The sequence below is a fragment of the Pan troglodytes genome, chromosome 2, assembly GCF_028858775.2.
Source record: "Pan troglodytes isolate AG18354 chromosome 2, NHGRI_mPanTro3-v2.0_pri, whole genome shotgun sequence".
Classification (NCBI taxonomy): domain Eukaryota; kingdom Metazoa; phylum Chordata; class Mammalia; order Primates; family Hominidae; genus Pan; species Pan troglodytes.
This window is the reverse complement of record NC_086015.1, coordinates 27,337,103-27,361,317: the sequence shown is the minus strand read 5'-3', so window position 1 is coordinate 27,361,317 and position 24,215 is coordinate 27,337,103. Positions and strand designations below refer to the sequence as shown.

Here is a 24,215-nt window from a genome sequence, read left to right as displayed (position 1 = left end):
GTTCCTCTGCTCTCACACCACAACAAAAATCAACACAGAAGATTTCTGTGAGCAAATGTGTGAAGAGTTTTCCCCACACAACAAGCAAGCAATCAATTCTGCAGTGGACACCAGCTGGGTGTCCTCCAATTCAATTCTGACACTACCTAACTGGAGGTAGTTTCAGATCCCACAAAGTGAGGGCTCAGTCCACAAGACTGCCCTCCCACCCCTCCGCCTTTGCACAACAGTCACAAGTCTGGGTCTCCAGAACGTCTGCCCACTGGCTTCCAGTTAGGGTTTCTGCAACCCTGTCTTTGGGTTCAATTAATCTGCCGGAACGAAATCACGGAACTCACACAAATACTTAAGCTTACTTCCACATAGATATTGCAAGGGATATAGATGAAGACATGCACAGGGCAAGGTATGGGGGGAAGGGGCACAGAGCTTCCATGCCTTTCCTGGGCACACCACCCTCTGCGTGATCAGTCATCAAGCAGTTCTCCAAACCCTTCGAGTTATTATGGAGGTTTCATAACATAAGCATGATTGATTAAACCACTGGCCATTGGTGATCAAATTAACTTTCAGCACAGATGTTGGTGTGACTTTCAGCCCCACCCCTCTAATCCTGCCTTGGTTTTTCCAGTGACCAGCCCCCATCATGAAGCTACCTAGATGCTGCCAGCCATCAGTCAACTCATAAGCAAACAAAAAGACATCACTTCAGAGTTTCTAATACCAAGAAACTGGATTGTAAACCAAATATATCACAGCCATTCTATCATAAAGATTGGTTTGTCAACAAACACAGGGCAAATTAATTCCATTTTATAATGAAACTGAAAATCACTTAAAAGATTTCATGAAATCCATTAAAGGGATGATGGAGAACTGCAGGATCACATTCAAAGGCCCTGATGAGAATATCAAAAAGGATAATGACAGGATAAATTCTTCAGAATGACCTGTCTGCCAAGGACTAAGAGAGTCCCTTAGAAAAACTGATAGAAGCAATTTACTATTTTTTTGTAAAAATTATGTGCTATTGTACATACAAAAAATACCAATAAACACTAATTTTCATTGTTCTTCTATAATTAGAACATAGTTTCTGTTATACAAATTTTCTTAATTGAACTAAAATCAACTTATATGTCTAAGTTTTAGTGTAATTTTTCACAATTTACTCTAAATGTCTGATCCCAGGGTATTTTTTTCTTCTTTTTTTTAACTTTTAGGTTCAGAGGTACACGTGCAGGTTTGTTATACAGGTAAATTGCATGTCACAGGGGTTTGGTATACAGATTATTTTGTCACCCAGGTAATAAGCATAGTACCCAACAGGCAGTTTTTCAATCCCCTCCCTCCTCCCACCCTCCACCCTAGGAGGCTCTGGTGTCTGTTGTACCCTTATTTGTGTGCATGTGTACTCAATGTTTACCTCTGACTTGTAAGAGAGAACATGGGGCATCATGGCTTTCAGCTCCATCAATGTTGTTGCAAAGCGAAGGATCTCATTCTTTTTTAATGGCTGCATAGTATTCCATGGTATATCCATACTACATTATCTGGTTTACCACTGATGGGTATTTAGGTTGATTCCAAGACTTTGCTATCGTGAATAGTGCTGTGATGAGCATACACATGTGTCTTTGTGGAGAATGATTTATATTCCTTCAGGTATATACCCAATAAAGGGATTGCTGGGTTGAATGGTATTTCTGTTTTAAGTTCTTCGAGAAATTGCCACACTACTTTCCACAATGGCTAAACTAATTTACACACACCAGCAGTGTATAAGTGTTCCCTTTTCTCCACAACCTCAACAGCATCTATTATTTTTTACTTTTTAATAATGGCCATTCTGACTGGTGTGAGATGGTATCTCACTGTGGTTTTGATTTGCATTTCTCTAATGGTTCGTTTGAATCTACTGCAAATTGCTAGCCAGTTATCACAGCACCACTTATTATACAGAAAGTCCTTTCCCCATTGCTTGTTTTTGTCGACTTTGTCAAAGATCTGATGATTGTAGATGTCTGGCATTATTTCTGAGCTCTCTATTCAGTCTCATTGGTCTGTGTGTCTCTTTTTGTACCACTATTGTGCTTTTTTGGTTGTCGTAGCCTTGTAATATAGTTTGAAGTTGGGTAATGTGATGCCTCCAACCTTGTTCTTTTTGCTTAGGACTGCTTTGGCTATTCAGGCTCTTTTTTGGTTCCATACGAACTTAAAAATAATTTTTCTAATTCTATGGAGAATGTCATCAGTAGTTTGATAGGAATGGCACTGAATCTGTAGACTGCTTTGGGTGGTATGGCCATTTTAAACAATCTTGATTCTTCCTATCTATGAGCATGGAATGTTCTTCCATTTGTGTCACCTATGATGCCTTTGGGCAGTGTTTTGTAATTCTCATTTAGAGATCTTTCACCTCCCAGATTAGCTGCAGTCCTAAGTATTTTATTCTTTTTGTAGCTATTGTGAATGCGATTGTGTTCTTGATTTGGCTCTCAGCTTAGATGACGTTGGTGTATAGAAATGCTACTGGTTTTTGTGCACTGATTTTGTCTTCTGAGACTTTACTGAAGTTGTTTATCAGATCTAGGAACTTTTGGGCAGTGGCTATGGGGTTTTCTAGTTATAGAACCACATCATCTGCAAACAGAAATAGTTTGACTTCCTCTCTTCCTCTTGGCATTGCTCTTCTCTTGCCTGATTGCTCTGGCTCGGACTTCTAGAACTATGGTTAAGTATGAGTGGTGAGAGTTGGCATCCTTGCCTTGTTCCGGTTCTCAAGGGGAATGCTTCCAGCTTTTGCCCATTCAGTATGATGTTTGCTGTGGGTTTGTCATAGGTGGCTCTTATTATTTTGAAGTACATTACTTCAATGCCTAGTTTGTTGAGGGTTCTTAACATGAAGGGATATTGAATTTTATCAAAAGCTTTTTTTCCTGCATCTATTTAGAGGATCATGTGATTTTGTTTATAATTCTGTTTTTGTGGCAAATCACATTTATTGATCTGTGTATGCTGAACTAACTTTGCATCCCAGGAATAAAGCTTACTTGATCATAGTGGATTAACTTTTTGATGTGCTGCTGAATTTGGCTTGCTAGTATTTTGTTGGGGATTTTTGCTTCTATGGTCATCAGGAATATTGGCCTAAGATTTTCTTTTTTGTTGTGTCTCTGCCAGGTTTTGGTATCATAATGATGCTAGCCTCACAGAATGAATTAGAGAGGATTCCCTCCACCTCAATTTGTAGGAATAGTTTCAGTAGGAATAGTACCAGCTTTTCCTTACACATTCAGTAGTTTGGCTATGAATCTGCCTGATCCTGGGATTTTTGTGATTGGTAGGCTTTTTATTACTGATTCAATTTTATAACTCATTATTTGTCTGTTCATGGATTCAACTTCTTCCTGGTTCAATCTTGGGAGGTCGTATGTTTCCAGGCATTTATCCATTTCTTTCAGATTTTCTAGTTTGCATGCATAGAGGTGTTCACAGTAGTCTCTGGGGTTTTTTTGTATTTCTGTTGGGTTGGTGGTAATGTCCCCTTTGTCATTTCTGATTCTGTTTATTTGGATCTTCTGTCTCTCTCTCTATTAGTCTCGCTAGTGGCATATCAATCTTATTTATTCTTTCAAAGAATCAATTTCTGTACTTGTTGATCTTTTGTACGGTTTTTCGCATCTCAATTTCCTTCATTTCAGCTCTGATTTTGGTTATCTGTTGTCTTCTGCTAGCTCTGGGGTTGGTTTGCTCATTTCTCTGGTTCCTCTGTGTGTGATGTTAGGTTAACTTGAGATCCTTTTAACTTTTAACTTTTTAGTCCGTTTCTCTGGGTGTTTAATGCTATATACTTCCCTCTTAATACTGCTTTAGTTGTGCCCCAGAGATTCTGGTATGTTGTACTTGGTTTCTGCCTTAATTTCACTGTTTACCCAAATGTCATTCAGGAGTAGGTTATATAATTTCCATGTAATTGTATGCTTTTGAGCAATTTTCTTAGTATTGATTTCTATTTTTATTGTGCTTTGGTCTGAGAGTGTGTTTGGTAAGTTTTTTTTTTTTTTTTTTTAAGTTGCTGAGAATTGTCTTATGGCCAATTGTGTGGTCAATTTTAGAGTACATGCCATGTGCAGATGAGAAGAACGTATATCTTGTTGTTTTGGGTAGAGAGTTCTGTAGATGTCTACTAGGCCCGTTTGGTCAAATGTTGAGCTCTGGTTCTGAATATCTTTGTTAGTTTTCTGCCCCACGATCTTCTAATAGTGTCAGTGGGGTGTTGAACTCTCTCACTACTATTGTGTGGCTATCCAAGTCTCTTCATAGGTCTGTAAGAACTTGTTTATGAGTCTGGGTGCTCCAGGGGTGGGTACATATATATTTAGAATAATTAAGTCTTCTTGTTGAATTTGGCCCGTTGCCATTACGTAATGCCTTTCTTTGTGTTTTCTGATCATTGGTGGTTTAACGTCTATTTTGTCAGAAAGTAGAATGCCAACCCCTCCTTTTTTCTGTTTTCCGTTTGCTTGGGCAATTTTTCTCCATCCCTTTACTTATAGCCTATGAGTGTCATTGCATGTGAGATGAGTCCTGTAGAGAGGATACAGTTCGATCTTGCTTCTTTATCCAAGCTGTCATTCTGTGCCTTTTAATTAGGGCTTTCAGCCTGTTTGCATTCAAGGTTAATATTGGTATATGCAGGTCTGATTTCATCATCATGTTGTTAGCTGGTTATCACACAGACTTGATTGTGTTGCTGCTTTATAGCATTACTGGTCTACGTTCTTAAATGTGTTTTTGTGATGGTTGGTAACACAGTCTTTCCTTTCTATATCTAGCACTCCCTTCAAGACATCTTGTAAAGCAAGTCTGGTGGAAAACAAATACTCTTAGCATTTGCTTGTCTTAAAAGGATCTTATTTCTCCTTCTCTTATGAAGCTTAGTTTTGCCAAATATGAAATTCTTGGTTGGAATTTCTTTTCTTTAAGAATGCTGAATATAGACCCCCAATCTCTTCTGACTTGTAGGGCTTTTGCTGAAAGTTTCACTGTTAGCCTGATGGGGTTCCCTTTGTAGGTGACCTACCCCTTCTCTCTAGACACTTTACAAGCAACAGTAGGCTGCACCTTCTTCCTGAGTTCTCACAGATGTGGGACTGTTTGCCAGAAGTTCTAGCAGGCATTGCTACCTGGCTACCTGTGACAGGGTTGGGGTGAGGTCACTCTCCCTTTTGTCCAGGTGTTTCCCAGGACAAAGGGAGGTTGCACCCTCTTGGTAAGTTCAAACAGAAGCTGGACTACTGAGCCAGAAACTCTAGCAGGCATTGCTTGCCTGGCTACCTGTGGCATGGGTGGGTAGGGTGGCCCACCCTGCCATCTGGGTCCTTCCTGGGACAATAGGAAGCCAGGACCTCTGTCCGAGTTCAGACAGAAGCAGGACCCCTAGGCCAGAAGCTGGCACCAAGCCTCATCCAGCAGGGATGGAGGGAGGAGGGCAGAAGTGGTGTAATCTTACTGCTCCCAGGCCCCATGACTGCAGGTTCTATTGGTGCTATGGTGCCAGTGTTGGTCTGCTCCAGGGCCCAAGTCTCAGAGTGGTCTCCTTGGACTCGAGAGTTGCCCCCACACAAAATGGGCTCTCTGCTTCAGCCTATAAGCACAGGGGGATGTGCTCCCCCAGGAAGCTCACACTCACTCATTCTTTCCCATGTTTGGGAGGTTCTCCTGGCTCCACACTGAGCCCAGATAGATTGATGCCCTTCTTTGTTCCTCTCTGCTCTCTGTGTCCCCCTGCTGCCTTGATGGACCCTAATGTGGTTTCTCAGATCATCAGCCTACAGGGTCAGGGTTAACTAGCCCTTTTGTTTTATCTCCATGAGAGTGGTGCACATTAGGTGCTACTAGTTCACCATTTTGGCCCCTTCTTCCTGTATTTGATTTAAAGTGAATTCGTTTTAAGGAGCTTTTTTATGAAATTATTCTCAGATATGTACCCACTATTTATGAGATTAAGTATGTATACAATTAAAACTTTTAAATTACAGAAGATTATACAGATAGTGGTCTTGTACTATACTCAACATTCAAATGCATGATTTTCTATAAAATGGTTCTATGGCTAAAGAATATCCAATAATACCTTGCATTTTATTGTATTTATTATTTTTATATGAATAGTTTTTGGGGATGCAAGTAGTTTTTGGTTACATGGATAAGTTCCTTAGTGGTGATTTCTGAGATTTCAATGCACCTACCATCTGAGTAATGTACATGGTACCCAACTCATCCCTCACACTGCTCCCAACCTTTCCTTGAGTCCCCAACATCCATACCACTCTTATGCCTTTGCATCCTCATAGCTTAGCTTCCACTTACAAATGAGAACATAGAATATTTGGTTTTCCATTTCTGAGTTACTTCACTTAGAATAATGTCCACCAGCTCCATCTAAGTTGCTGCAAAGAACATACTTCATTCCTTTTAATGGCTGAGTAGTAGTCCATGGTGTCTATATACCACATTTTCTTTAACCACTCATTGGTCAATGGGCACTTAGCTTGGTTCCATAACTTTGCAATTATAAACTGTGCTACTATAAACATGTGTGTGCATGTTGTCTTTTTCACATAATGACTTATTTTCCTTTGGGTAGATACCCAGTAATGGAATTGCTGGATCAAATAGTAGTTCTACTTTGAGTTCTTTAACGAATCTCCACACTGTTTTCCATAGTGGTTGTACTAGTTTACATTCCCAGAAGCAGTATAAAAGGATTCCCTTTTCACCACATTCACACCAACATCTATTATTTTTTATTTTTAAATTATGGCCATTCTTACAGGAGTAAGGTGGTATCTCACTGTGGTTTTAATTTGCGTTTTCCCGATAATCAGTGATGTTGAGCACTTCTTCATATTTTTGTTGGCTGTTTGTATATCTTCTTTTAAGAAATGTCTATTCATGTCCTTTGCCCACTTTTTGATGGGATTTTTTTTTCTTGCTGATTTGTTTGCGTTCCTTGTGGATTCTGGATTTTAGTCCTTTATCAAATGCATAGTTTGTGAATATTTTCTCTCGGTGGGTTGTCTGTTTACTCTGCTGATTATTTCTTTTGGTGTGCAGAAGCTTTTTAGTTTAATTAGGTCCCATTTATTTAGAAATTATAAAGAAATTTCTTGAGGAGCTCAAAATGTTTCATACTAAATTTACAAAAGTGGCTCATCTTCTTTCAAAAAGGCTACCTTCCATTCAAAACAGGCTAAAATCCCAGAGGAATGATGTTAAATGCCAAACAGGTAATCTTTCAAAAATATAGCTGTACCTCATTTATCTGACACCACTGGAAAATGAAGTATTAACTGGAAAATTCACCATGAACCTGAAGCTAGTCCTGATAGGTCCCCCGCATACCATGTCAGGAAGATTTCATTATTATGTCTTCTTCTATGCTCTCCAGAAATATTTTGAACACTACCATCAAAATACTACATCATATTCTAATTATTTTCTTATGTCTATTTGAACAATTACATAGCAAGCTCTTTGAGGACAAAGAACATGTTTTATTCATCTTTGTATCCACAGCATTCAGTACTGTTCTGGCACACAGTAGAAGTAAAATTAATCTTTGTTACACAAAGGAAGGAAGGTAATAGGGAGAAAGGACTCACTTTTTTTTTAACACTGACTTTTTTAAAACGAATTTTTCTAAGTTACAGCACTCACTTCTTTTTGTTACTGTACAGCATAAACATGCTGAACTTTTCTGGATGACTATGGGAATACTTTGGAACATCGTGTCACTCTGCTATAATAATGATGCCTTATAGTAATATTCAAATACTTAGGCCCTTTATAAAAATTCATCTATTATGGGGCCTTTCCATTTGGGGATACTATTTCTGATATGAAAGAAGAACTGAAGACTGCCAAGGAAAACTAATTAGACCAGCAGGTAAAACCACTAACCTGAACACTGGGGAGAGTCCTAGATCACTCCTGGGGCATCAAGTGAGAGGACTGGCTTTGTGGTGGCAGCTCAGAGATTTTTCTCCATACCCCTAACAATTCAGGGATGTGATCCTACAGTCAGAGTTTAGAAAGCTAGTTCATATTTCATTCAATTAGAAAGCTAGTTCATATTTCATTCAATTATCTATGTTTCATGAATCTCCCGTCTGAGTACACTGGAATTCCAAATTTTCAAGGTGTCCTCAAGGTGCAAGTATAATTTCCTGAGTAATAAAATTATTAATTATATAAAAAATAAAAACACCTGCATGCTCAGCTAAGAATTACACAAAGATAAGGACATATCATTAGAAATGTCCAGAGAAAGGCAAAAAAAGAAAAGTTCTGCATCTTAAGTTGGTTTCTAAATGTGCTACAAATGTTTTTTTAATAGATCAAAGATCATTTCAAATATGCTACCATTAAAGCTGTTTCCAAAATCTGTAGACACGAGTTATACAGATTATGAAAAAGTTATTTACAAGCAACTTTTAATTCCAAAAGAAGGAACAAGGAGATAGTCTTTTGTTTAGAAAATAAATTTGTACTATGAGCTAACACTAGCCCATTCATATCTGGCCTGAGGAATCCAGGTGATCTCTCCAGTCCTCACTGCTTATGAAGGCCTAGTACAACTCTTATCTTGTTGATCTACATTCTAAAAACCTGCCAGAACCATATTTCTCAAAGGAGATGTTAGTAATAAAGATGACAGGACCAGCACTCTGCCATTCCCCTTAGCAACATCATTAGGGTAGGGAAATGATCCTGAAAGAGTACAAGAAACACAGGCAAAGACAAAAAACTAGTCATTTGTCCAGAGTCCATGAAAAGCAGCAAATAAAGAATCTGAAAAAAGGTAATGTTCATGATGTTGAATAGTTGAATAGTCAAAAAGGGCAATGAGATCAGATCATGGCTGCTTCATGATCATCCCCTTGTCTCTGCCACTTCCATTCCAAATCTCAAAAACAGTATAATGAAAAGAACATACATGTGGATTAAAATTTTGCTTCTAACACTTTGTGGCTAGGTACCCTTGGTCAATTTACTGGATATATGTGAATGTTAATTTTGACAAGGTAATAATAGTACCAAAGGAGATACTACACATAATAAATAGGTAACAATGCCTAGACATAAGCAAGCACTCAACAACCCATGTTAGTTCATGCACAATGGCACAATAACTTAAAGCACATCAGCTTTTTTGCTTTCCATAGCAAGAAATATTTAGATATTTAAATACCTAATTTCAGTTCTGTTATTCTTAAAGCTACTTTTTAAATAAAAGAGGTAGAAGCAAAATAAAAAGCATGATTGTTTTAACCATATAATAAATTATTTGTAATTTATAGTTGTAGACAAGTATATGAATTTAATTCTCAGATTGTTTTTTTCAATCCTAAAATAAAAGTCTCAACTATCAGCTCAGTTTTTTGCAAAGGTACTTATTGATATTTGATGCAGCTGTTAGAAAGTAATTTCCACCACTTCCTTTAAAGAGGTTTGTTATATAGAACATTTTATTGTGACAAACATATTAAATGTTCCTAGACTAATTTTATTGGCAGGGCTTGATGAACCTTTAAGCATCATTGTGAACCATCACCATTGGTTCTGTGAACCATCATACACAAAGTTATTTTTCTAAAATCTAAGTTCAGTATGTTTGTTTTTGCTCTGTTGAAATGAAATCAGTAGTTGCTGACTGAGAGCTCTCATTCAACATAGCTAATTCAAAACCCTGACAGAAAAACAAAGGGCAACTACAACACATATAAATATTTTTTCAAGTGGTCCTCCTATCAGTTTTCTTCCTTTTAAAATAGATTTCTGGGCCAGGCACAGTGGCTCATGCCTGGCCTAGCATTTTCGGAGGCCAAGGCAGGCTGATCACTCAAGCCCAAGAGCTCGAGACCAGCCCAGGCAAAATGGCGAAATTCCATCTCTATAAAAAATAAAAAAATTAGCCAGGCATGGTGGTGCACACCTGCAGTCCCAGCTACCTGGAAGGCTGAGGTAGAAGGATCACGCTCGACGAGGTCGAGGCTGCAGTGAGCTGTGATTGTGCCAGTGCATGCCAGCCTGGGTGATAGCGTGAGACCTTGTGTCAAAAAAAATTAAATAGATTTCCTTCCGTCTTCGAAGATTTACCAATTTCAGAAGAATTTTTTCCTAAATGTAGACACCATATGTTTATAAATAATTAGGAGTCAGATACTGTTGCCGGGGTCAAATCGCCCCTCAGAGATACATCTAAGCTTTCTGTATTTCTTTTAGTGGTCTCTCCATTCAATATATTTACTGTTTTCTGGAAACAGAAGTTGCTGATATGGAGCTCTCATAGAGAATTAATGGATTTAATGGGAAGGCTATGCCCTCATACTCTCCAGATCCTCTTGGGAACGTAATTCCACATACCATTTTAAGACAGTAGGATTATTTTTAAAAATGCTAAATCTGCCTGTTATGCTAGATATTAAGAACTGAAAAAGAATCAAATAAATATTTTCTATAGATATGCTTATAATCTCATTTATGTGTACACAGATACACATTTACACACTCACACACACACACACATATCTCCAGGCACTGGCATCCTCAAGATTCAGTAAATAACCTGCCCTTCAGGAAATATTTTAAAGGTTATTAGACAATGGGTAGATTAAAAAAAGCACTTAGGGTAACAAACACCATTATAATTTCTTGCTTCTCAGAAATCAATAATCACCACAAAAACCTTACACTGCCCAAATAAGGTGTACTAGTGACTTTGTACTTATCCATTCTGATATCCCATTCCTTCCGGCCCATGCAAGAGTTGTATTTCCCAACTCCTTGCAGTGAAGTAAGACCATGAAACTATTCTGGCCAATGATACTTAAGCCAGGTCAAAGCATTTAATTGCCAGTGTGAGACTTTCTACAGAATCTCCCTCCCTGCCACAGCAATCATGGTGCCACAAGATCAAAGCAGTATGGATTGCTAAACTACCAAGACGAAGTCAGTCACCCCAGAGAATCACCCAGTTACACAGTGTATCTGTGTGAGGAGAAATAAACTTTTGATGGGTTAAATCAGTGGTCCTCAACCTTTTTGGCACCAGGGACCAGTTTTTCAGAAGACAGTTTGTCCATAAACTGGCACCAGGGGTTGGAGACCTGTGTTAAATAACTGAAATTTTGATGTTGTTTGTTATGCAGCATAATTTAGCATAACCTGATTGACAACAGAGATTTAGTGTTTCTGTGCTTCCACCTAAAACTACTTGGAATTGATATGAGAAGATTTTCTAAAAGAGAATACTCTCAGGCAAAAATTTTACAGTGTAAAGGACACTGATGAGGAACAAACTTTTTTGGGATACATAAAACAAAGATGAGAAGTTGAGTCAAGGAATGCACTTGGGTATAAGAGGAGATGAGATAATTAACAAAAATAAATTCGGGATAAGTTTTCAGGAAACACATGAAGGTGAGAAATTTGTCTGCAGTTAGTGTCAGAATGTACCACCATAGGCTGACATCACGATGAAGCCTTAGTCCTAACCTCACATGATTCTTTCACTTACCTAACACTGCCTAACTGCAGATTTACTCTGCTCAACTCTGGGAATAGTTTCTGAAATAGCATGAAATATTTGTCTATTTCACAACAAAGATTTGTTACGTGTGACTCTTTATTGCCCTGTAGCCCTGTAGGTTACTGTCTGGCTTAAACTCTTGATCATCTAAATTCAATGGGTATATACCATAATGTTCCCTGACTCTCTTCCTGGTTTCTGACTTGCCGCTTTCCCCTGACCCTGAGTAAGGTCCAGACTGCTTGTCTGACTTGCTGTACCAGTAGCAGTTTAGGTTTAACTGAGCATCAGGTCTACTCTGCTACTCAGTGCATCCCCTTCTTTTTCCAAGCCCAGCTTTCTATACAATTAATTACAAAACTCATCAGATCTGTATTTCTAGCTTTAATGAAGTAATCAATTCAATCAGTTGATAGCTGGCAGCCTCCTGTGTAAAATAAGAAATGGCAGGATCTAACAAAATTCAGAAAGTCTTAGATGATTTACGTAAGAGATATAATTTTCCTCAATGCATTTAGAGAGAGGTATGTACGAACTGCATACACTGCTTTATATGCTCAGTAAATACACATGAATCGTAGCATAGTTCTTCTCCTTTAATAACTGTTCTAGAAAAAGGAGGAATGACAGTATTGCTCATGCAATACAGGTTTTATAGATCAGAGATTTTAGTATCTATGGAGACTGTGACAGTAATTTATAATTTAAACTTTTCCAGCACAGTAGGTATAAACTGGTCAGCCACAATCCAGGGCATGAAACAAACAAACAAAAAAAAGTAACTGTATTTTCTAAACTTGTTTCTAGTTACAAGTCGCTATTTCAAATCATCACAGGAAAAAAATCAACCTTGTCATTTAAAAAGGCATCTCAGTATCTTCTGATTTAAAACACTTTGCTTTGGCTGTTTAATCCATAAAAATTTCTACCCCTCCCTACAGTTATCTCCTCCCTTCTTACCACGTTGGCATTTGGATATAAGAGGAAGCATGACTTCTTTTTTTTCTTTCATTATTATTATACTTTAAGTTTTAGGGTACATGTGCACAATGTGCAGGTTATGTATGTATACATTTGCCATGCTGGTGTGCTGCACCCATTAACTCGTCATTTAGCATTAGGTATATCTCCTAATGCTATCCCTCCCCCCTCCTCCAACCCCCCACCAGTCCCCAGAGTGTGATGTTCCCCTTCCTGTGTCCATGTGTTCTCACTGTTCAATTCCCACCTATGAGTGAGAACATGAGGTGTTTGTTTTTTTGTCCTTGTGATAGTTTACTGAGAATGATGATTTCCAATTTCATCCATGTCCCTACAAAGGACATGAACTCATCCTTTTTTATGGCTGCATAGTATTCCATGGTGTATATGTGCCACATTCTCTTAATCCAGTCTATCGTTGTTGGACATTTGGGTTGGTTCCAAGTCTTTGCTATTGTGAATAGTGCTGCAATAAACATACGTGTCCCTGTGTCTTTATAGCAGCATGATTTATAGTCCTTTGGGTATATACCCAGTAATGGGATGGCTGGGTCAAATGGTATGTCTAGTTCTAGATCCCTGAGGAATTGCCACACTGTCTTCCACAATGGTTGAACTAGTTTACATTCCCACCAACAGTGTAAAAGTGTTCCTATTTCTCCACATCCTCTCCAGCACCTGTTGTTTCCTGACTTTTTAATGATTGCCATTCTAACTGCTGTGAGATGGTATCTCATTGCAGTTTTGATTTGCGTTTCTTTGATGGCCAGTGATGGTGAGCATTTTTTCACGTGTTTTTTGGCTGCAAAAATGTCTTCTTTTGAGAAGTGTCTGTTCATGTCCTTCGCCCACTTTTTGATGGGGTTGTTTTTTTCTTGCAAATTTGTTGGAGTTCATCGTAGATTCTGGATATTAGCCCTTTGTCAGATGAGTAGGTTGCGAAAATTTTCTCTCATTTTGTAGGTTGCCTGTTCACTCTGATGGTAGTTTCTTTTGCTGTGCAGAAGCTCTTTAATTAGATCCCATTTGTCAATTTTGGCTTTTGTTGCCATTGCTTTTGGTGTTTTAGACATGAAGTCCTTGCCCATGCCTATGTCCTGAATGGTAATGCCTAGGTTTTCTTCTAGGGTTTTTATGGTTTTAGGTCTAATGTTTAAGTCTTTAATCCATCTTGAATTAATTGTTGTATAAGGTGTAAGGAAGGGATCCAGTTTCAGCTTTCTACATATGGCTAGCCAGTTTTCCCAGCACCATTTATTAAATAGGGAATCCTTTCCCCATTGCTTGCTTTTCTCAGGTTTGTCAAAGATCAGATAGTTGCAGATATGCGGCGTTATTTCTGAGGGCTCTGTTCTGTTCCATTGGTCTATATCTCTGTTTTGGTACCAGTACCATGCTGCTTTGGTTACTGTAGCCTTGTAGTATAGTTTGAAGTCAGGTAGCGTGATGCCTCCAGCTTTGTTCTTTTGGCTTAGGATTGACTTGGCGATGCAGGCTCTTTTTTGGTTCCATATGAACTTTAAAGTAGTGTTTTCCAATTCTGTGAAGAAAGTCATTGGTGGCTTGATGGGGATGGCATTGAATCTATAAATTACCTTGGACAGTATGGCCATTTTCACGATATTGATTCTTCCTACCCATGAGCATGGAATGTTCTTCCATTTCTTTGTATCCTCTTTTATTTCATTGAGCAGTGGTTTGTAGTTCTCCTTGAAGAGGTCCTTCACATCCCTTGTAAGTTGGATTCCTAGATATTTTATTCTCTTTGAAGCAATTGTGAATGGGAGTTCACTCATGATTTGGCTCTCTGTCTGCTATTGGTGTATAAGAATGCTTGTGATTTTTGTACATTGATTTTGTATCCTGAGACTTCGCTGAAGTTGCTTATCAGCTTAAGGAGATTTTGGGCTGACACGATGGGGTTTTCTAGATATACTATCATGTCATCTGCAAACAGGGACAATTTGACTTCCTCTTTTCCTAACTGAATACCCTTTATTTCTTTCTCCTGCCTAACTGCCCTGGCCAGAACTTCCAACACTATGTTGAATAGGAGTGGTGAGAGAGGGCATCCCTGCCTTGTGTCAGTTTTCAAAGGGAATGCTTCCAGTTTTTGCCCATTCAGTATGATATTGGCTGTGGGTTTGTCATAGACAGCTCTTATTATTTTGAGATACGTCCCATCAATACCTAATTTATTGAGAGTTTTTAGCATGAAGTGTTGTTGAACTTTGTCAAAGGCCTTTTCTGCATCTATTGAGATAATCATGGTGGATTTTGTCTTTGGTTCTGTTTATATGCTGGAGTACATTTATTGATTTGCGTATCTTGAACCAGCCTTGCATCCCAGGGATGAAGCCCACTTGATCATGGTGGATAAGCTTTTTGATGTGCTGCTGGATTCGGTTTGCTAGTATTTTATTGAGGATTTTTGCATCAATGTTCTTCAAGGATATTGGTCTAAAATTCTCCTTTTTGGTTGTGTCTCTGCCCGGCTTTGGTATCAGGATGATGCCGGCCTTATAAAATGAGTTAGGGAGGATTCCCTCTTTTTGTATTGATTGGAATAGTTTCAGAAAGAATCGTACCAGTTCCTCCTTGTACCTCTGGTAGAATTCGGCTGTGAATCCATCTGGTCCTGGACTCTTTTTGGTTGGTAAGCTATTGATTATTGCCACAATTTCAGAGCCTGTTATTTGTCTATTCAGAGATTCAACTTCTTCCTGGTTTAGTGTTGGGAGGGTGTATGTGTTGAGGAATTTATCAATTTCTTCTAGATTTTCTAGTTTATTTGTGTAGAGGTGTTTGTAGTATTCTCTGATGGTAGTTTGCATTTCTGTGGGATTGGTGGTGATATCCCCTTTATCATTTTTTATTGCATCTATTTGCTTCTTCTCTCTTTTCTTCTTTATTAGTCTTGCTAGCGGTCTAACAATTTTGTTGATCCTTTCAAAAAACCAGCTCCTGGATTCATTACTTTTTTGAAGGGTTTTTTGTGTCTCTATTTCCTTCAGTTCTGCTCTGATTTTAGTTATTTCTTGCCTTCTGCTAGCTTTTGAATGTGTTTGCTCTTGTTTTTCTAGCTCTTTTAATTGTGATGTTAGGGTGTCAATTTTGGATCTTTCCTGCTTTCTCTTGTGGGCATTTAGTGCTATAAATTTCCCTCTACACACTGCTTTGAATGTATCCCAGAGATTCTGGTATGTTGTGTCTTTGTTCTCGTTGGTTTCAAAGAACATCTTTATTTCTGCCTTCATTTCGTTATGTACCCAGTAGTCATTCAGGAGCAGGATGTTCAGTTTCCATGTAGTTGCACGGTTTTGAGTGAGTTTCTTAATCCTGAGTTCTAGTTTGATTGCACTGTGGTCTGAGAGACAGTTTGTTATAATTTCTGTTCTTTTACGTTTGCTGAGGAGAGCTTTACTTCCAATTACGTGGTCAATTTTGCAATAGGTGTGGTGTGCTGCTGAAAAAAATGTATATTCTCTTGATTTGGGGTGGAGAGCTCTGTAGATGTCTATTAGGTCACTTGGTGCAGAGCTGAGTTCAATTCCTGGGTATCCTTGTTAACTTTCTGTCTTGTTGATCTGTCTAATGTTGACAGCGGGGTGTTAAAGTCTCCCATTATTATTGTGTGGGAGTCTAAGTCTCTTTGTATGTCACTAAGGAGTTGCTTTATGAATCTGGGTGCTCCTGTATTGGGTGCATATATATTTAGGGTAGTTAGCTCTTCTTGTTGAATTGATCCCTTTACCATTATGTAATAGCCTTCTTTGTCTCTTTTGATCTTTGTTGGTTTAAAGTCTGTTTTATCAGAGACTAGGATTGCAACCCCTGCCTTTTTTCGTTTTCCATTTGCTTGGTAGATCTTCCTCCATCTTTTATTTTGAGCCTATGTGTGTCTCTGCCCATGAGATGGGTTTCCTGAATACAGCACACTGATGGGTCTTGACTCTTTATCCAATTTGCCTGTCTTTTAATTGGAGCATTTAGTCCATTTACATTTAAAGTTAATATTGTTATGTGTGAATTTGATCCTGTCATTATGATGTTAGCTGGTTATTTTGCTTGTTAGCTGATGCAGTTTCTTCCTAGCCTTGATGGTTTTTACAATTTGGCATGATTTTGCAGCGGCTGGTACCGGTTGTCCCTTTCCATGTTTAGTGCTTCCTTCAGGAGCTCTTTTAGGGCAGGCCTGGTGGTGACAAAATCTCTCAGCATTTGCTTGTCTGTAAACTATTTTATTTCTCCTTCACTTATGAAGCTTAGTTTGGTTGGATATGAAATTATGGGTTGAAAATTCTTTTCTTTAGGAATGTTGAATATTGGTCCCACTCTCTTCTGGCTTGTAGAGTTTCTGCTGAGAGATCTGCTGTTAGTCTGATGGGCTTCCCTTTGTGGGTAACCCCACCTTTCTCTCTGGCTGCCCTTAACATTTTTTCCTTCCTTTCAACTTTGGTGAATCTGACAATTATGTGTCTTGGAGTTGCTCTTCTCGAGGAGTATCTTTGAGGCGTTCTCTGTATTTCCTGAATCTGAATGTTGGCCTGCCTTGCTAGATTGGGGAAGTTCTCCTGGACAATATCCTGTAGAGTGTTTTCTAATTTGGTTCCTTTCTCCCCGTCACTTTCAGGTACACCAATCAGACGTAGATTTGGTCTTTTCACATAGTCCCATATTTCTTGGAGCCTTTGTTCATATCTTTTTATTCTTTTTTCTCTAAACTTCCCTTCTCGCTTCGTTTCATTCATTTCATCTTCCATCACTGATACCCTTTCTTCCAGTTGATCACATCGGCTCCTGAGGCTTCTGTATTCTTCACGTAGTTCCCGAGCCTTGGCTTTCAGCTCCATCAGCTCCTTTAAGCACTTCTCTGTATTGGTTATTCTAGTTATACATTCGTCTAATTTTTTTTCAAAGCTTTTTACTTCTTTGCCTTTGGTTTGAATTTCCTCCCGTAGCTCGGAGTAGTTTGATTGTCTGAAGCCTTCTTCTCTCAGCTCGTCAAAGTCATTCTCCGTCCAGCTTTGTTCCATTGCTGGTGAGGAACTGCGTTCCTTTGGAGGAGGAGAGGCGCTCTGCTTTTTAGGGTTTCCAGTTTTTCTGCTCTGTTTTCTCCCCATCTTTGTGGTTTTATCTACTTTTGGTCTTTGATGATGGTGATGTACAGATGGGTTTTTGGTGTGGATGTCCCTTCTGTTTGTTAGTTTTCCTTCTAACAGACAGGACCCTCAGCTGCAAGTCTGTTGGAATTTGCTAGAGGTCCACTCCAGACCCTGTTTGCCTGGGTATCAGCAGCGGTGGCTGCAGAACAGCAGATTTTCGTGAACCGCAAATGCTGCTGTCTGATCGTTCCTCTGGAAGTTTTGCCTCAGAGGAGTACCCAGCCGTGTGAGGTGTCAGTCTGCCCCTACTGGGGGTTGCCTCCCAGTTAGGCTGCTCGGGGGTCAGGGGTCAGGGACCCACTTGAGGAGGCAGTCTGCCCGTTCTCAGATCTCCAGCTGCCTGCTGGGAGAACCACTGCTCTCTTCAAAGCTGTCAGACAGGGACATTTAAGTCTGCAGAGGTTACTGCTGTCTTTTTGTTTATCTGTGCCCTGCCCCCAGGGGTGGAGCCTACAGAGGCAGGCAGGCCTCCTTGGGCTGTGGTGGGCTCCACCCAGTTCGAGCTTCCTGGCTGCTTTGTTTACCTAAGCAAGCCTGGGCAATGGCGGGCGCCCCTCCCCTAGCCTCGCTGCTGCCTTGCAGTTTGATCTCAGACTACTGTGCTGGCAATCAGCGAGATTCCGTGGGCATAGGACCCTCCGAGCCATGTGCGGGATATAATCTCCTGGTGCGCCGTTTTTTAAGCCCGTCAGAAAAGCGCAGTATTAGGATGGGAGTGACCCGATTTTCCAGGTGCCGTCTGTCACCCCTTTCTTTGACTGGGAAAGGGAACTCCCTGACCCCTTGCACTTCCCGAGTGAGGCAATGTCTCGCCCTGCTTCGGGTCGCGCACAGTGCGCTGCACCCACTGTCCTGTGCCCACTGTCTGGCACTCCCTAGTGAGATGAACCCGGTACCTCAGATGGAAATGCAGAAATCACCCGTCTTCTGCGTCGCTCACGCTGGGAGCTGTAGACTGGAGCTGTTCCTATTCGGCCATTTTGGCTGCCTCCCTGAAGCACGACTTCTTTTACTGTCCTTCCAGGATGGCTTTTCATGAGCTTCACTTCTCGGCATCAGGTTTTGCTTTGACTTCATCCACTTGGTCAGTAGGCAAGCTGTGCCAGTAGTTGCAGAGAGATGTCCAATCTCTCTGTTCACAAGAAATCTGCATAGAGCTGCCTCCTCCTCCCTCTTGAATCCAAGCCAATTTCAGTCTTGCAGCCCACTCAGTACTATCAACTCCTGCGGGGAGGTGGTGGGGGGGTGGTCAGGGGATAGTCAAAACTCTTGGTTGCTTTCTCTGCATTACCCTGGAGTGTGCAGAACCCTATAAAAACTGCCCTTTGGCTTTGTCCTTCATCCTTTATCCATTACTACTGTGCTATGACAGAGATGGCACTTTGCTCCAAACAAGACTTTCCAAAAGGTCTGTGGGTTTTGCAGGCTGTACCCAGAGAAACCCTAGCAACAGCCTGCAGTTTTAGGGATTACTCTTTGGCCTTTGTGAAAATTCTATTTTGTTTCACCTCTAAGATAAAGGGAACTTATTCCCTCCTCAGGGCCCAGGTATCACTCTTACCCTAGCCTCACCCACTCTGAATCTATGTACCTCAGTCCCCCATACCTAAATGGGATGGACTGACCAGTCCTTGGTGTCTAGAATTACTCTTCTTACTATGATTATGACATAAAATAATCCTCCAAATATGCTTTTTGTTAGGTAAAAACCCAGCTTTGGAAGTTCTCAGAAAATCCTTTAACCACTTGAATGTCTGGCTATTGTCTATCTTTGAACTTTGAAAAAGAAAAAAATCTACTTTCTAATTCACAATTAAGCTTCCCTGTTCTAGGTGGTAACCCTAGCAATAAGCTTTACCCTATGGACTATTCTTTTTTTTTTTTTTTTTGAAAGCAGCACAGGCTCATTTTATTCCCACCCTTCTGTGTCCAGATTTCCTGTTCCCCCATCACAGAATTCCATCAGTGGCCATGAAAAACCATGCAGCAGGAGCATTTATGCAGAGAGAGAAGGTTCTCTAGGTTGATTTCAATTGAACATAGTGACTGGTTCATTGGAGTTTTCACATTGAGATATAGTGACCTCCTTAAGTAGCCCCTGTATGAAGTAAACATTGGTTATTCATACCATTGTCATCTTGTGATGATTGATGGTGAGATGTGTCCTACCCCTCTCCTTTTGAATAGGCTTCAGTGTTTACAGGGTGCTTATGAACCCCTTCTTTTTTTAATTATACTTTAAGTTCTAGGGTACATGTGCACAGCTGGCATGGCTTTATATGGAGTTTATTATAGCCTACCACAAACTTATTAATAAGAAACAGTGTTCCAGATATTAGGTCATCAACCAAAGATAAGTGCAAGATATTTTCTTTTCTTTTCTTTTTTTAAGGATGGCTCTAAGAATAAACATTCCTTACTTGATTTAATGACAAATTGAGACACAGAAGTAGTAGTTGGTGAGAGGGAGATTAAAAGGGCCCCCTTTTGTAGCTGATAAATACGTTGCAAGAAATGTAATTTATTTATTATTATACTTTAAGTTTTAGGGTACATGTGCACAATGTGCAGGTTTGTTACATAGGTATACATGTGCCATGTTGGTTTGCCGCACCCATCAACTCATCATTTACATCAGGGATTTCTCCTAATGCTGTCCCTCCCCCAGGCCCCCACCCCACAACAGGCCCCAGTGTGTGATATTCCCCTCCCTGTGTCCATGTGTTCTCATTGTTCAACTCCCACTTATAAGTGAGAACACGTGGTGTTTGGTTTTCTCTCCTTGTGATAGTTTGCTTAGAATGAGGGTTTCCAGCTTCATCCATGTCCCTGCAAAGGACATGAACTCTTCCTTTTTTATGGCTGCATAGTATTCCGTGGTGTATATGTGCCACATTTTCTTAATTCAGTCTATTATTGATGGACATTTGGGTTGGTTCCAAGTCTCTGCTACTGCGAATAGTGCCACAATAAACATATGTGTGCATGTGTCTTTGTAGCAGCATGATTTATAATCCTTTGGGTATACACCCAGTAATGGGATGGCTGGGTCAAATGTATTTCTAGTTTTAGATCCTTGAGAAATTGCCACACTGTCTTCCACAATGGTTGAACTAGTTTACAGTCCCTATGGACTATTCTTAACAGCAGAAAGTGGAGGTGGGCAGGGATGTAAAGAGAGGGAAGTAGCATGACAAAAATGGAAAGGCACAGGATAGCATTGAAGATAGTATATCACCCTAAGTACTAATGGCCATAGAGAATAATTCCACTTCAAGGGAAAGGGGCTTCTGATTATAAATCTTTCATACTGTAATACTAATAGTAATACATTACTCAAAACAGGGCTCATATGTAACTTAGTCTTCTCCTTCAGAAAGCAAGGTGAATTAGAAGTTTTCATATATGAACGAAGTTTTCAAAAACATCACAAAGAATCAACAAAGTGTGTTTTTCCATAGTGTTCATGACTCTATAATGAGTAGAAAAGTAAAAGGAACATACCGAAAAGAAAGGAAAAGTCTACATTTTTCTAATGGCATGAATAAATGGTTAAAAGTTTATGCATGGTAATGGAAAGTAACATTAAGTACATTTTAGGGATAGCATTTAAAAGAGAACATCTTATTAATTAATATGCAATGCATTACACAGTCTTTAGTGAAATAGTGAACACTTTTATAATTATGAATTTTTGTGTAGCTTTTAAAATGTCACCAATATCAGTCAAAACAGCATCATGTCTCAACTGATGGACTGCTTGCAGACCTCTGACAGCTAAATGCATTTTACTGAAAGTCATGCCTTAACAGGTGAGAAAATGTCATCTTCAACCTGTGTGTGATGATGTGATGATAGTATCTGAAAGCAAAATCTGTACCCAGTAGACTAGAGATAAAAGGTACTAATCTTTTACTATTCTAGGATATTAATGATTCAACTAAGGGCATTTACCAAATGTTGGACAAATTTTCATATGGCTCAGTATTTTAATTAAAGAATACTATTGTTGTATGTCCTACAAAATACTTAACTTTTGTTGAAATTCAACAGGCTCTGAGTTTGTCCTTCACAATTACTTATTGGCTTTAAAAGAAACACAATGTTAGAAATTGCCTTTTAAGAAAGGCGAAAACTAGAAGTAGGGGGGCTTAAAAATAAGAAGGGAATACAATGCATTCCAGTAGAACAACAAACGAATCACACAGAACTGATTATATCATAGCACCATGATCGATTAGATCAGCAACAGTTGAAAACCGTTAGTTTCTGCAACAGTTGAAAACCGTTAGTTTCTGCTGTCTGCCGTTGGTGAGATGTTTTTCTTCCTCCTCTACAGTGTGGTGTCAGTTTATCACTTTCCTACTCAGGCACTGCTTGAGGCTCTGCTAACCTTAAATACAAATTTGAAAGGAATGAAGAAAATATTTTAACAATAAAAATGTTGTTCACATATTAATCAAATATACAGCAGCAATTTCTCCAAGGACTGTGAAGAATATTTTGTAAAGGCAATTTAAATGCTTAACATGACATTAAAAAAATCAATTTATCTATTTAGTGCTTCTATAATTTTACTGTCTGTAATTTAATGTCTATAACTTTAATTTACTCAATATCAGTGACTTACTCTTCCTATACCTATTTTCTTCCACAACTACTAATTTTGTGAGTAATTTGTCAATGCTATTGTGTTAAGATAAAGTTCAAGTTCCTTCTTAAGTACGTAATACTTAAGAGGTGTTGGTTATGTGATAATTATTGCAATCAAAGGTCTAAAGAATGTTTTGCCACGTATATTTTAAACCACTTATGGTAAATAATAAGTAACAAAATTATAAACACACAAAAAGTTGTTGTATTGAATCTATTATAATGAAAACTGCTATATTCTGTAAAATACTGTCTTCATTAACCTGTCCCAAATATTAATAACCAATAAGAGTTTAATACCAGGTGTCCAAATAAAGAACAACTCACAGTCTTCAAGGAGGTATGAACCTAACTCTTTCCAGTGTATACTCACTTAATTTGCTGTTTGCTACAATAATAGTTATACTCAGCTTATAAAGATCAGTTCCAATTTTAAGTGCACTGACAGGCAGATGGTCTACAAATTCAAAGTCATCACAATTGACCTCTAGTCAGAGGCAGAACTAGAAATGTGCAAATAAGTGCAGCTGTACTGACACCTATTTAAGGGCAAAATTCGTTTCCTCCTCTTTCAGAATCTCATGAGGATATTTCCATCATTCAAGGCTGCACACCTGGGGGAGAGTCCACAATGGAATTGAGGATAATGCCTTACATATGCAATGTTTTCTCTCCTCATAAAACTTCTTTTTCAAAAAAAAAAATCTTTCCTCATTAATTCATTCATCAAACATTTAATGATCACTTATGTGCTAAGTATACAACATCTAATTTTTTTTTTTTAAATACAGACTGGGTCTCGCTCTGTCACCTGGGCACAATCCTCCCATCTCAGCCTTCCAAGCAGCTAGGACTACAAGCACACACCACCTCACTTAGTGTGTGTATGTGTATATATATATATTATTTTTTTTGAAACAAGGTTTGTCTCACTATGTTGCCCAGGCTAGTTTCAATCTCCTGGCCTCAAGCAATCCAAACCACATCACCCATGCTCTCATTAACATCAGTACTTTAATTCTCAATATCTTCATTCATTCACTCGTTTCTTGCAGCAGGATCCTTTAGGGACGCAACTCGGAGAGACTGGAAAGTGGAAAAAGGAGTGGAAGTAATTATACTCACGTTAAAACTGAAAAAAAAAAAATTCAAAGGCGTTAGTTTGCTTCATAAAATCTGCCCCAAATTACATTAATGACTGAGGCGCAAGGTTTTTGTGGCTCTAAGGCTTTTTCACATGAGCCTTCGGTTGCCCAATATGTGACCTCTGGATGTGTTTCCTGGAAGCTTTCAAGAGTCGGAGGCTAGAAAGTGGGGAGTAAACTGGCTGTCTCTATTGTAAAATGACTGAGACCTCAGTATGAAGGACTGAAAATTTCTTAACCAGATAAATCAAAGTACTCATGCTTGAAGAAAAACAGGTTGAACATAATCAATAACATGATTAGACATCCCCAAATCTGTAAACTCCTGATAAATCAGGACTGAAAAAAAATCAAAGTAGCTAATTTGCAGAATAATTAGCACAGTACATCTGCAAATTTAAAGAGAGTTCACTTGAAAACTAGATTTAGTTGATATTTCTGGTTTTTAAAATCCATTTTGAATGATAAAAGTAACAAATGATTTAAGTCCAAACTGAGAACTACCCATAAACATAGAATGAATTATGATATAATCACACAATGGAATATTACACAGCAATAAGAATAAACTACAACTACATAAAATATGTACGAATCTCAAACAATATTGTGCAGAAGAAACCAGACATAGGAAAGTAGTACTGTATAATTCCACTTATGTACAGTCCCAAA

The 24,215-nt window shown here is 39.0% G+C and overlaps 1 protein-coding gene across 12 annotated transcripts in view; it reads right to left on the bottom strand.

Annotated features, from left to right (window-relative positions):
• The window catches only part of UBE2E2 (ubiquitin conjugating enzyme E2 E2), a 392,844-nt gene that overhangs the window by 223,784 nt on the left and 144,845 nt on the right, over nucleotides 1-24,215 (bottom strand). Inside the window, exon 4 of one of the 12 annotated variants that reach the window (XM_054680437.1) lies at nucleotides 20,113-22,138. The exons of 9 other annotated variants lie outside the window; for them this stretch is intronic. In XM_054680437.1, the coding sequence (XP_054536412.1) occupies nucleotides 22,134-22,138 (5 nt within the window). In that variant the 3' untranslated portion in view covers nucleotides 20,113-22,133. Of the gene's footprint in view, nucleotides 1-20,112; nucleotides 23,485-24,215 lie in introns of those variants that run through there. 2 more of the 12 variants (XM_054680433.2, XM_054680434.2) reach the window with 2 other exon arrangements.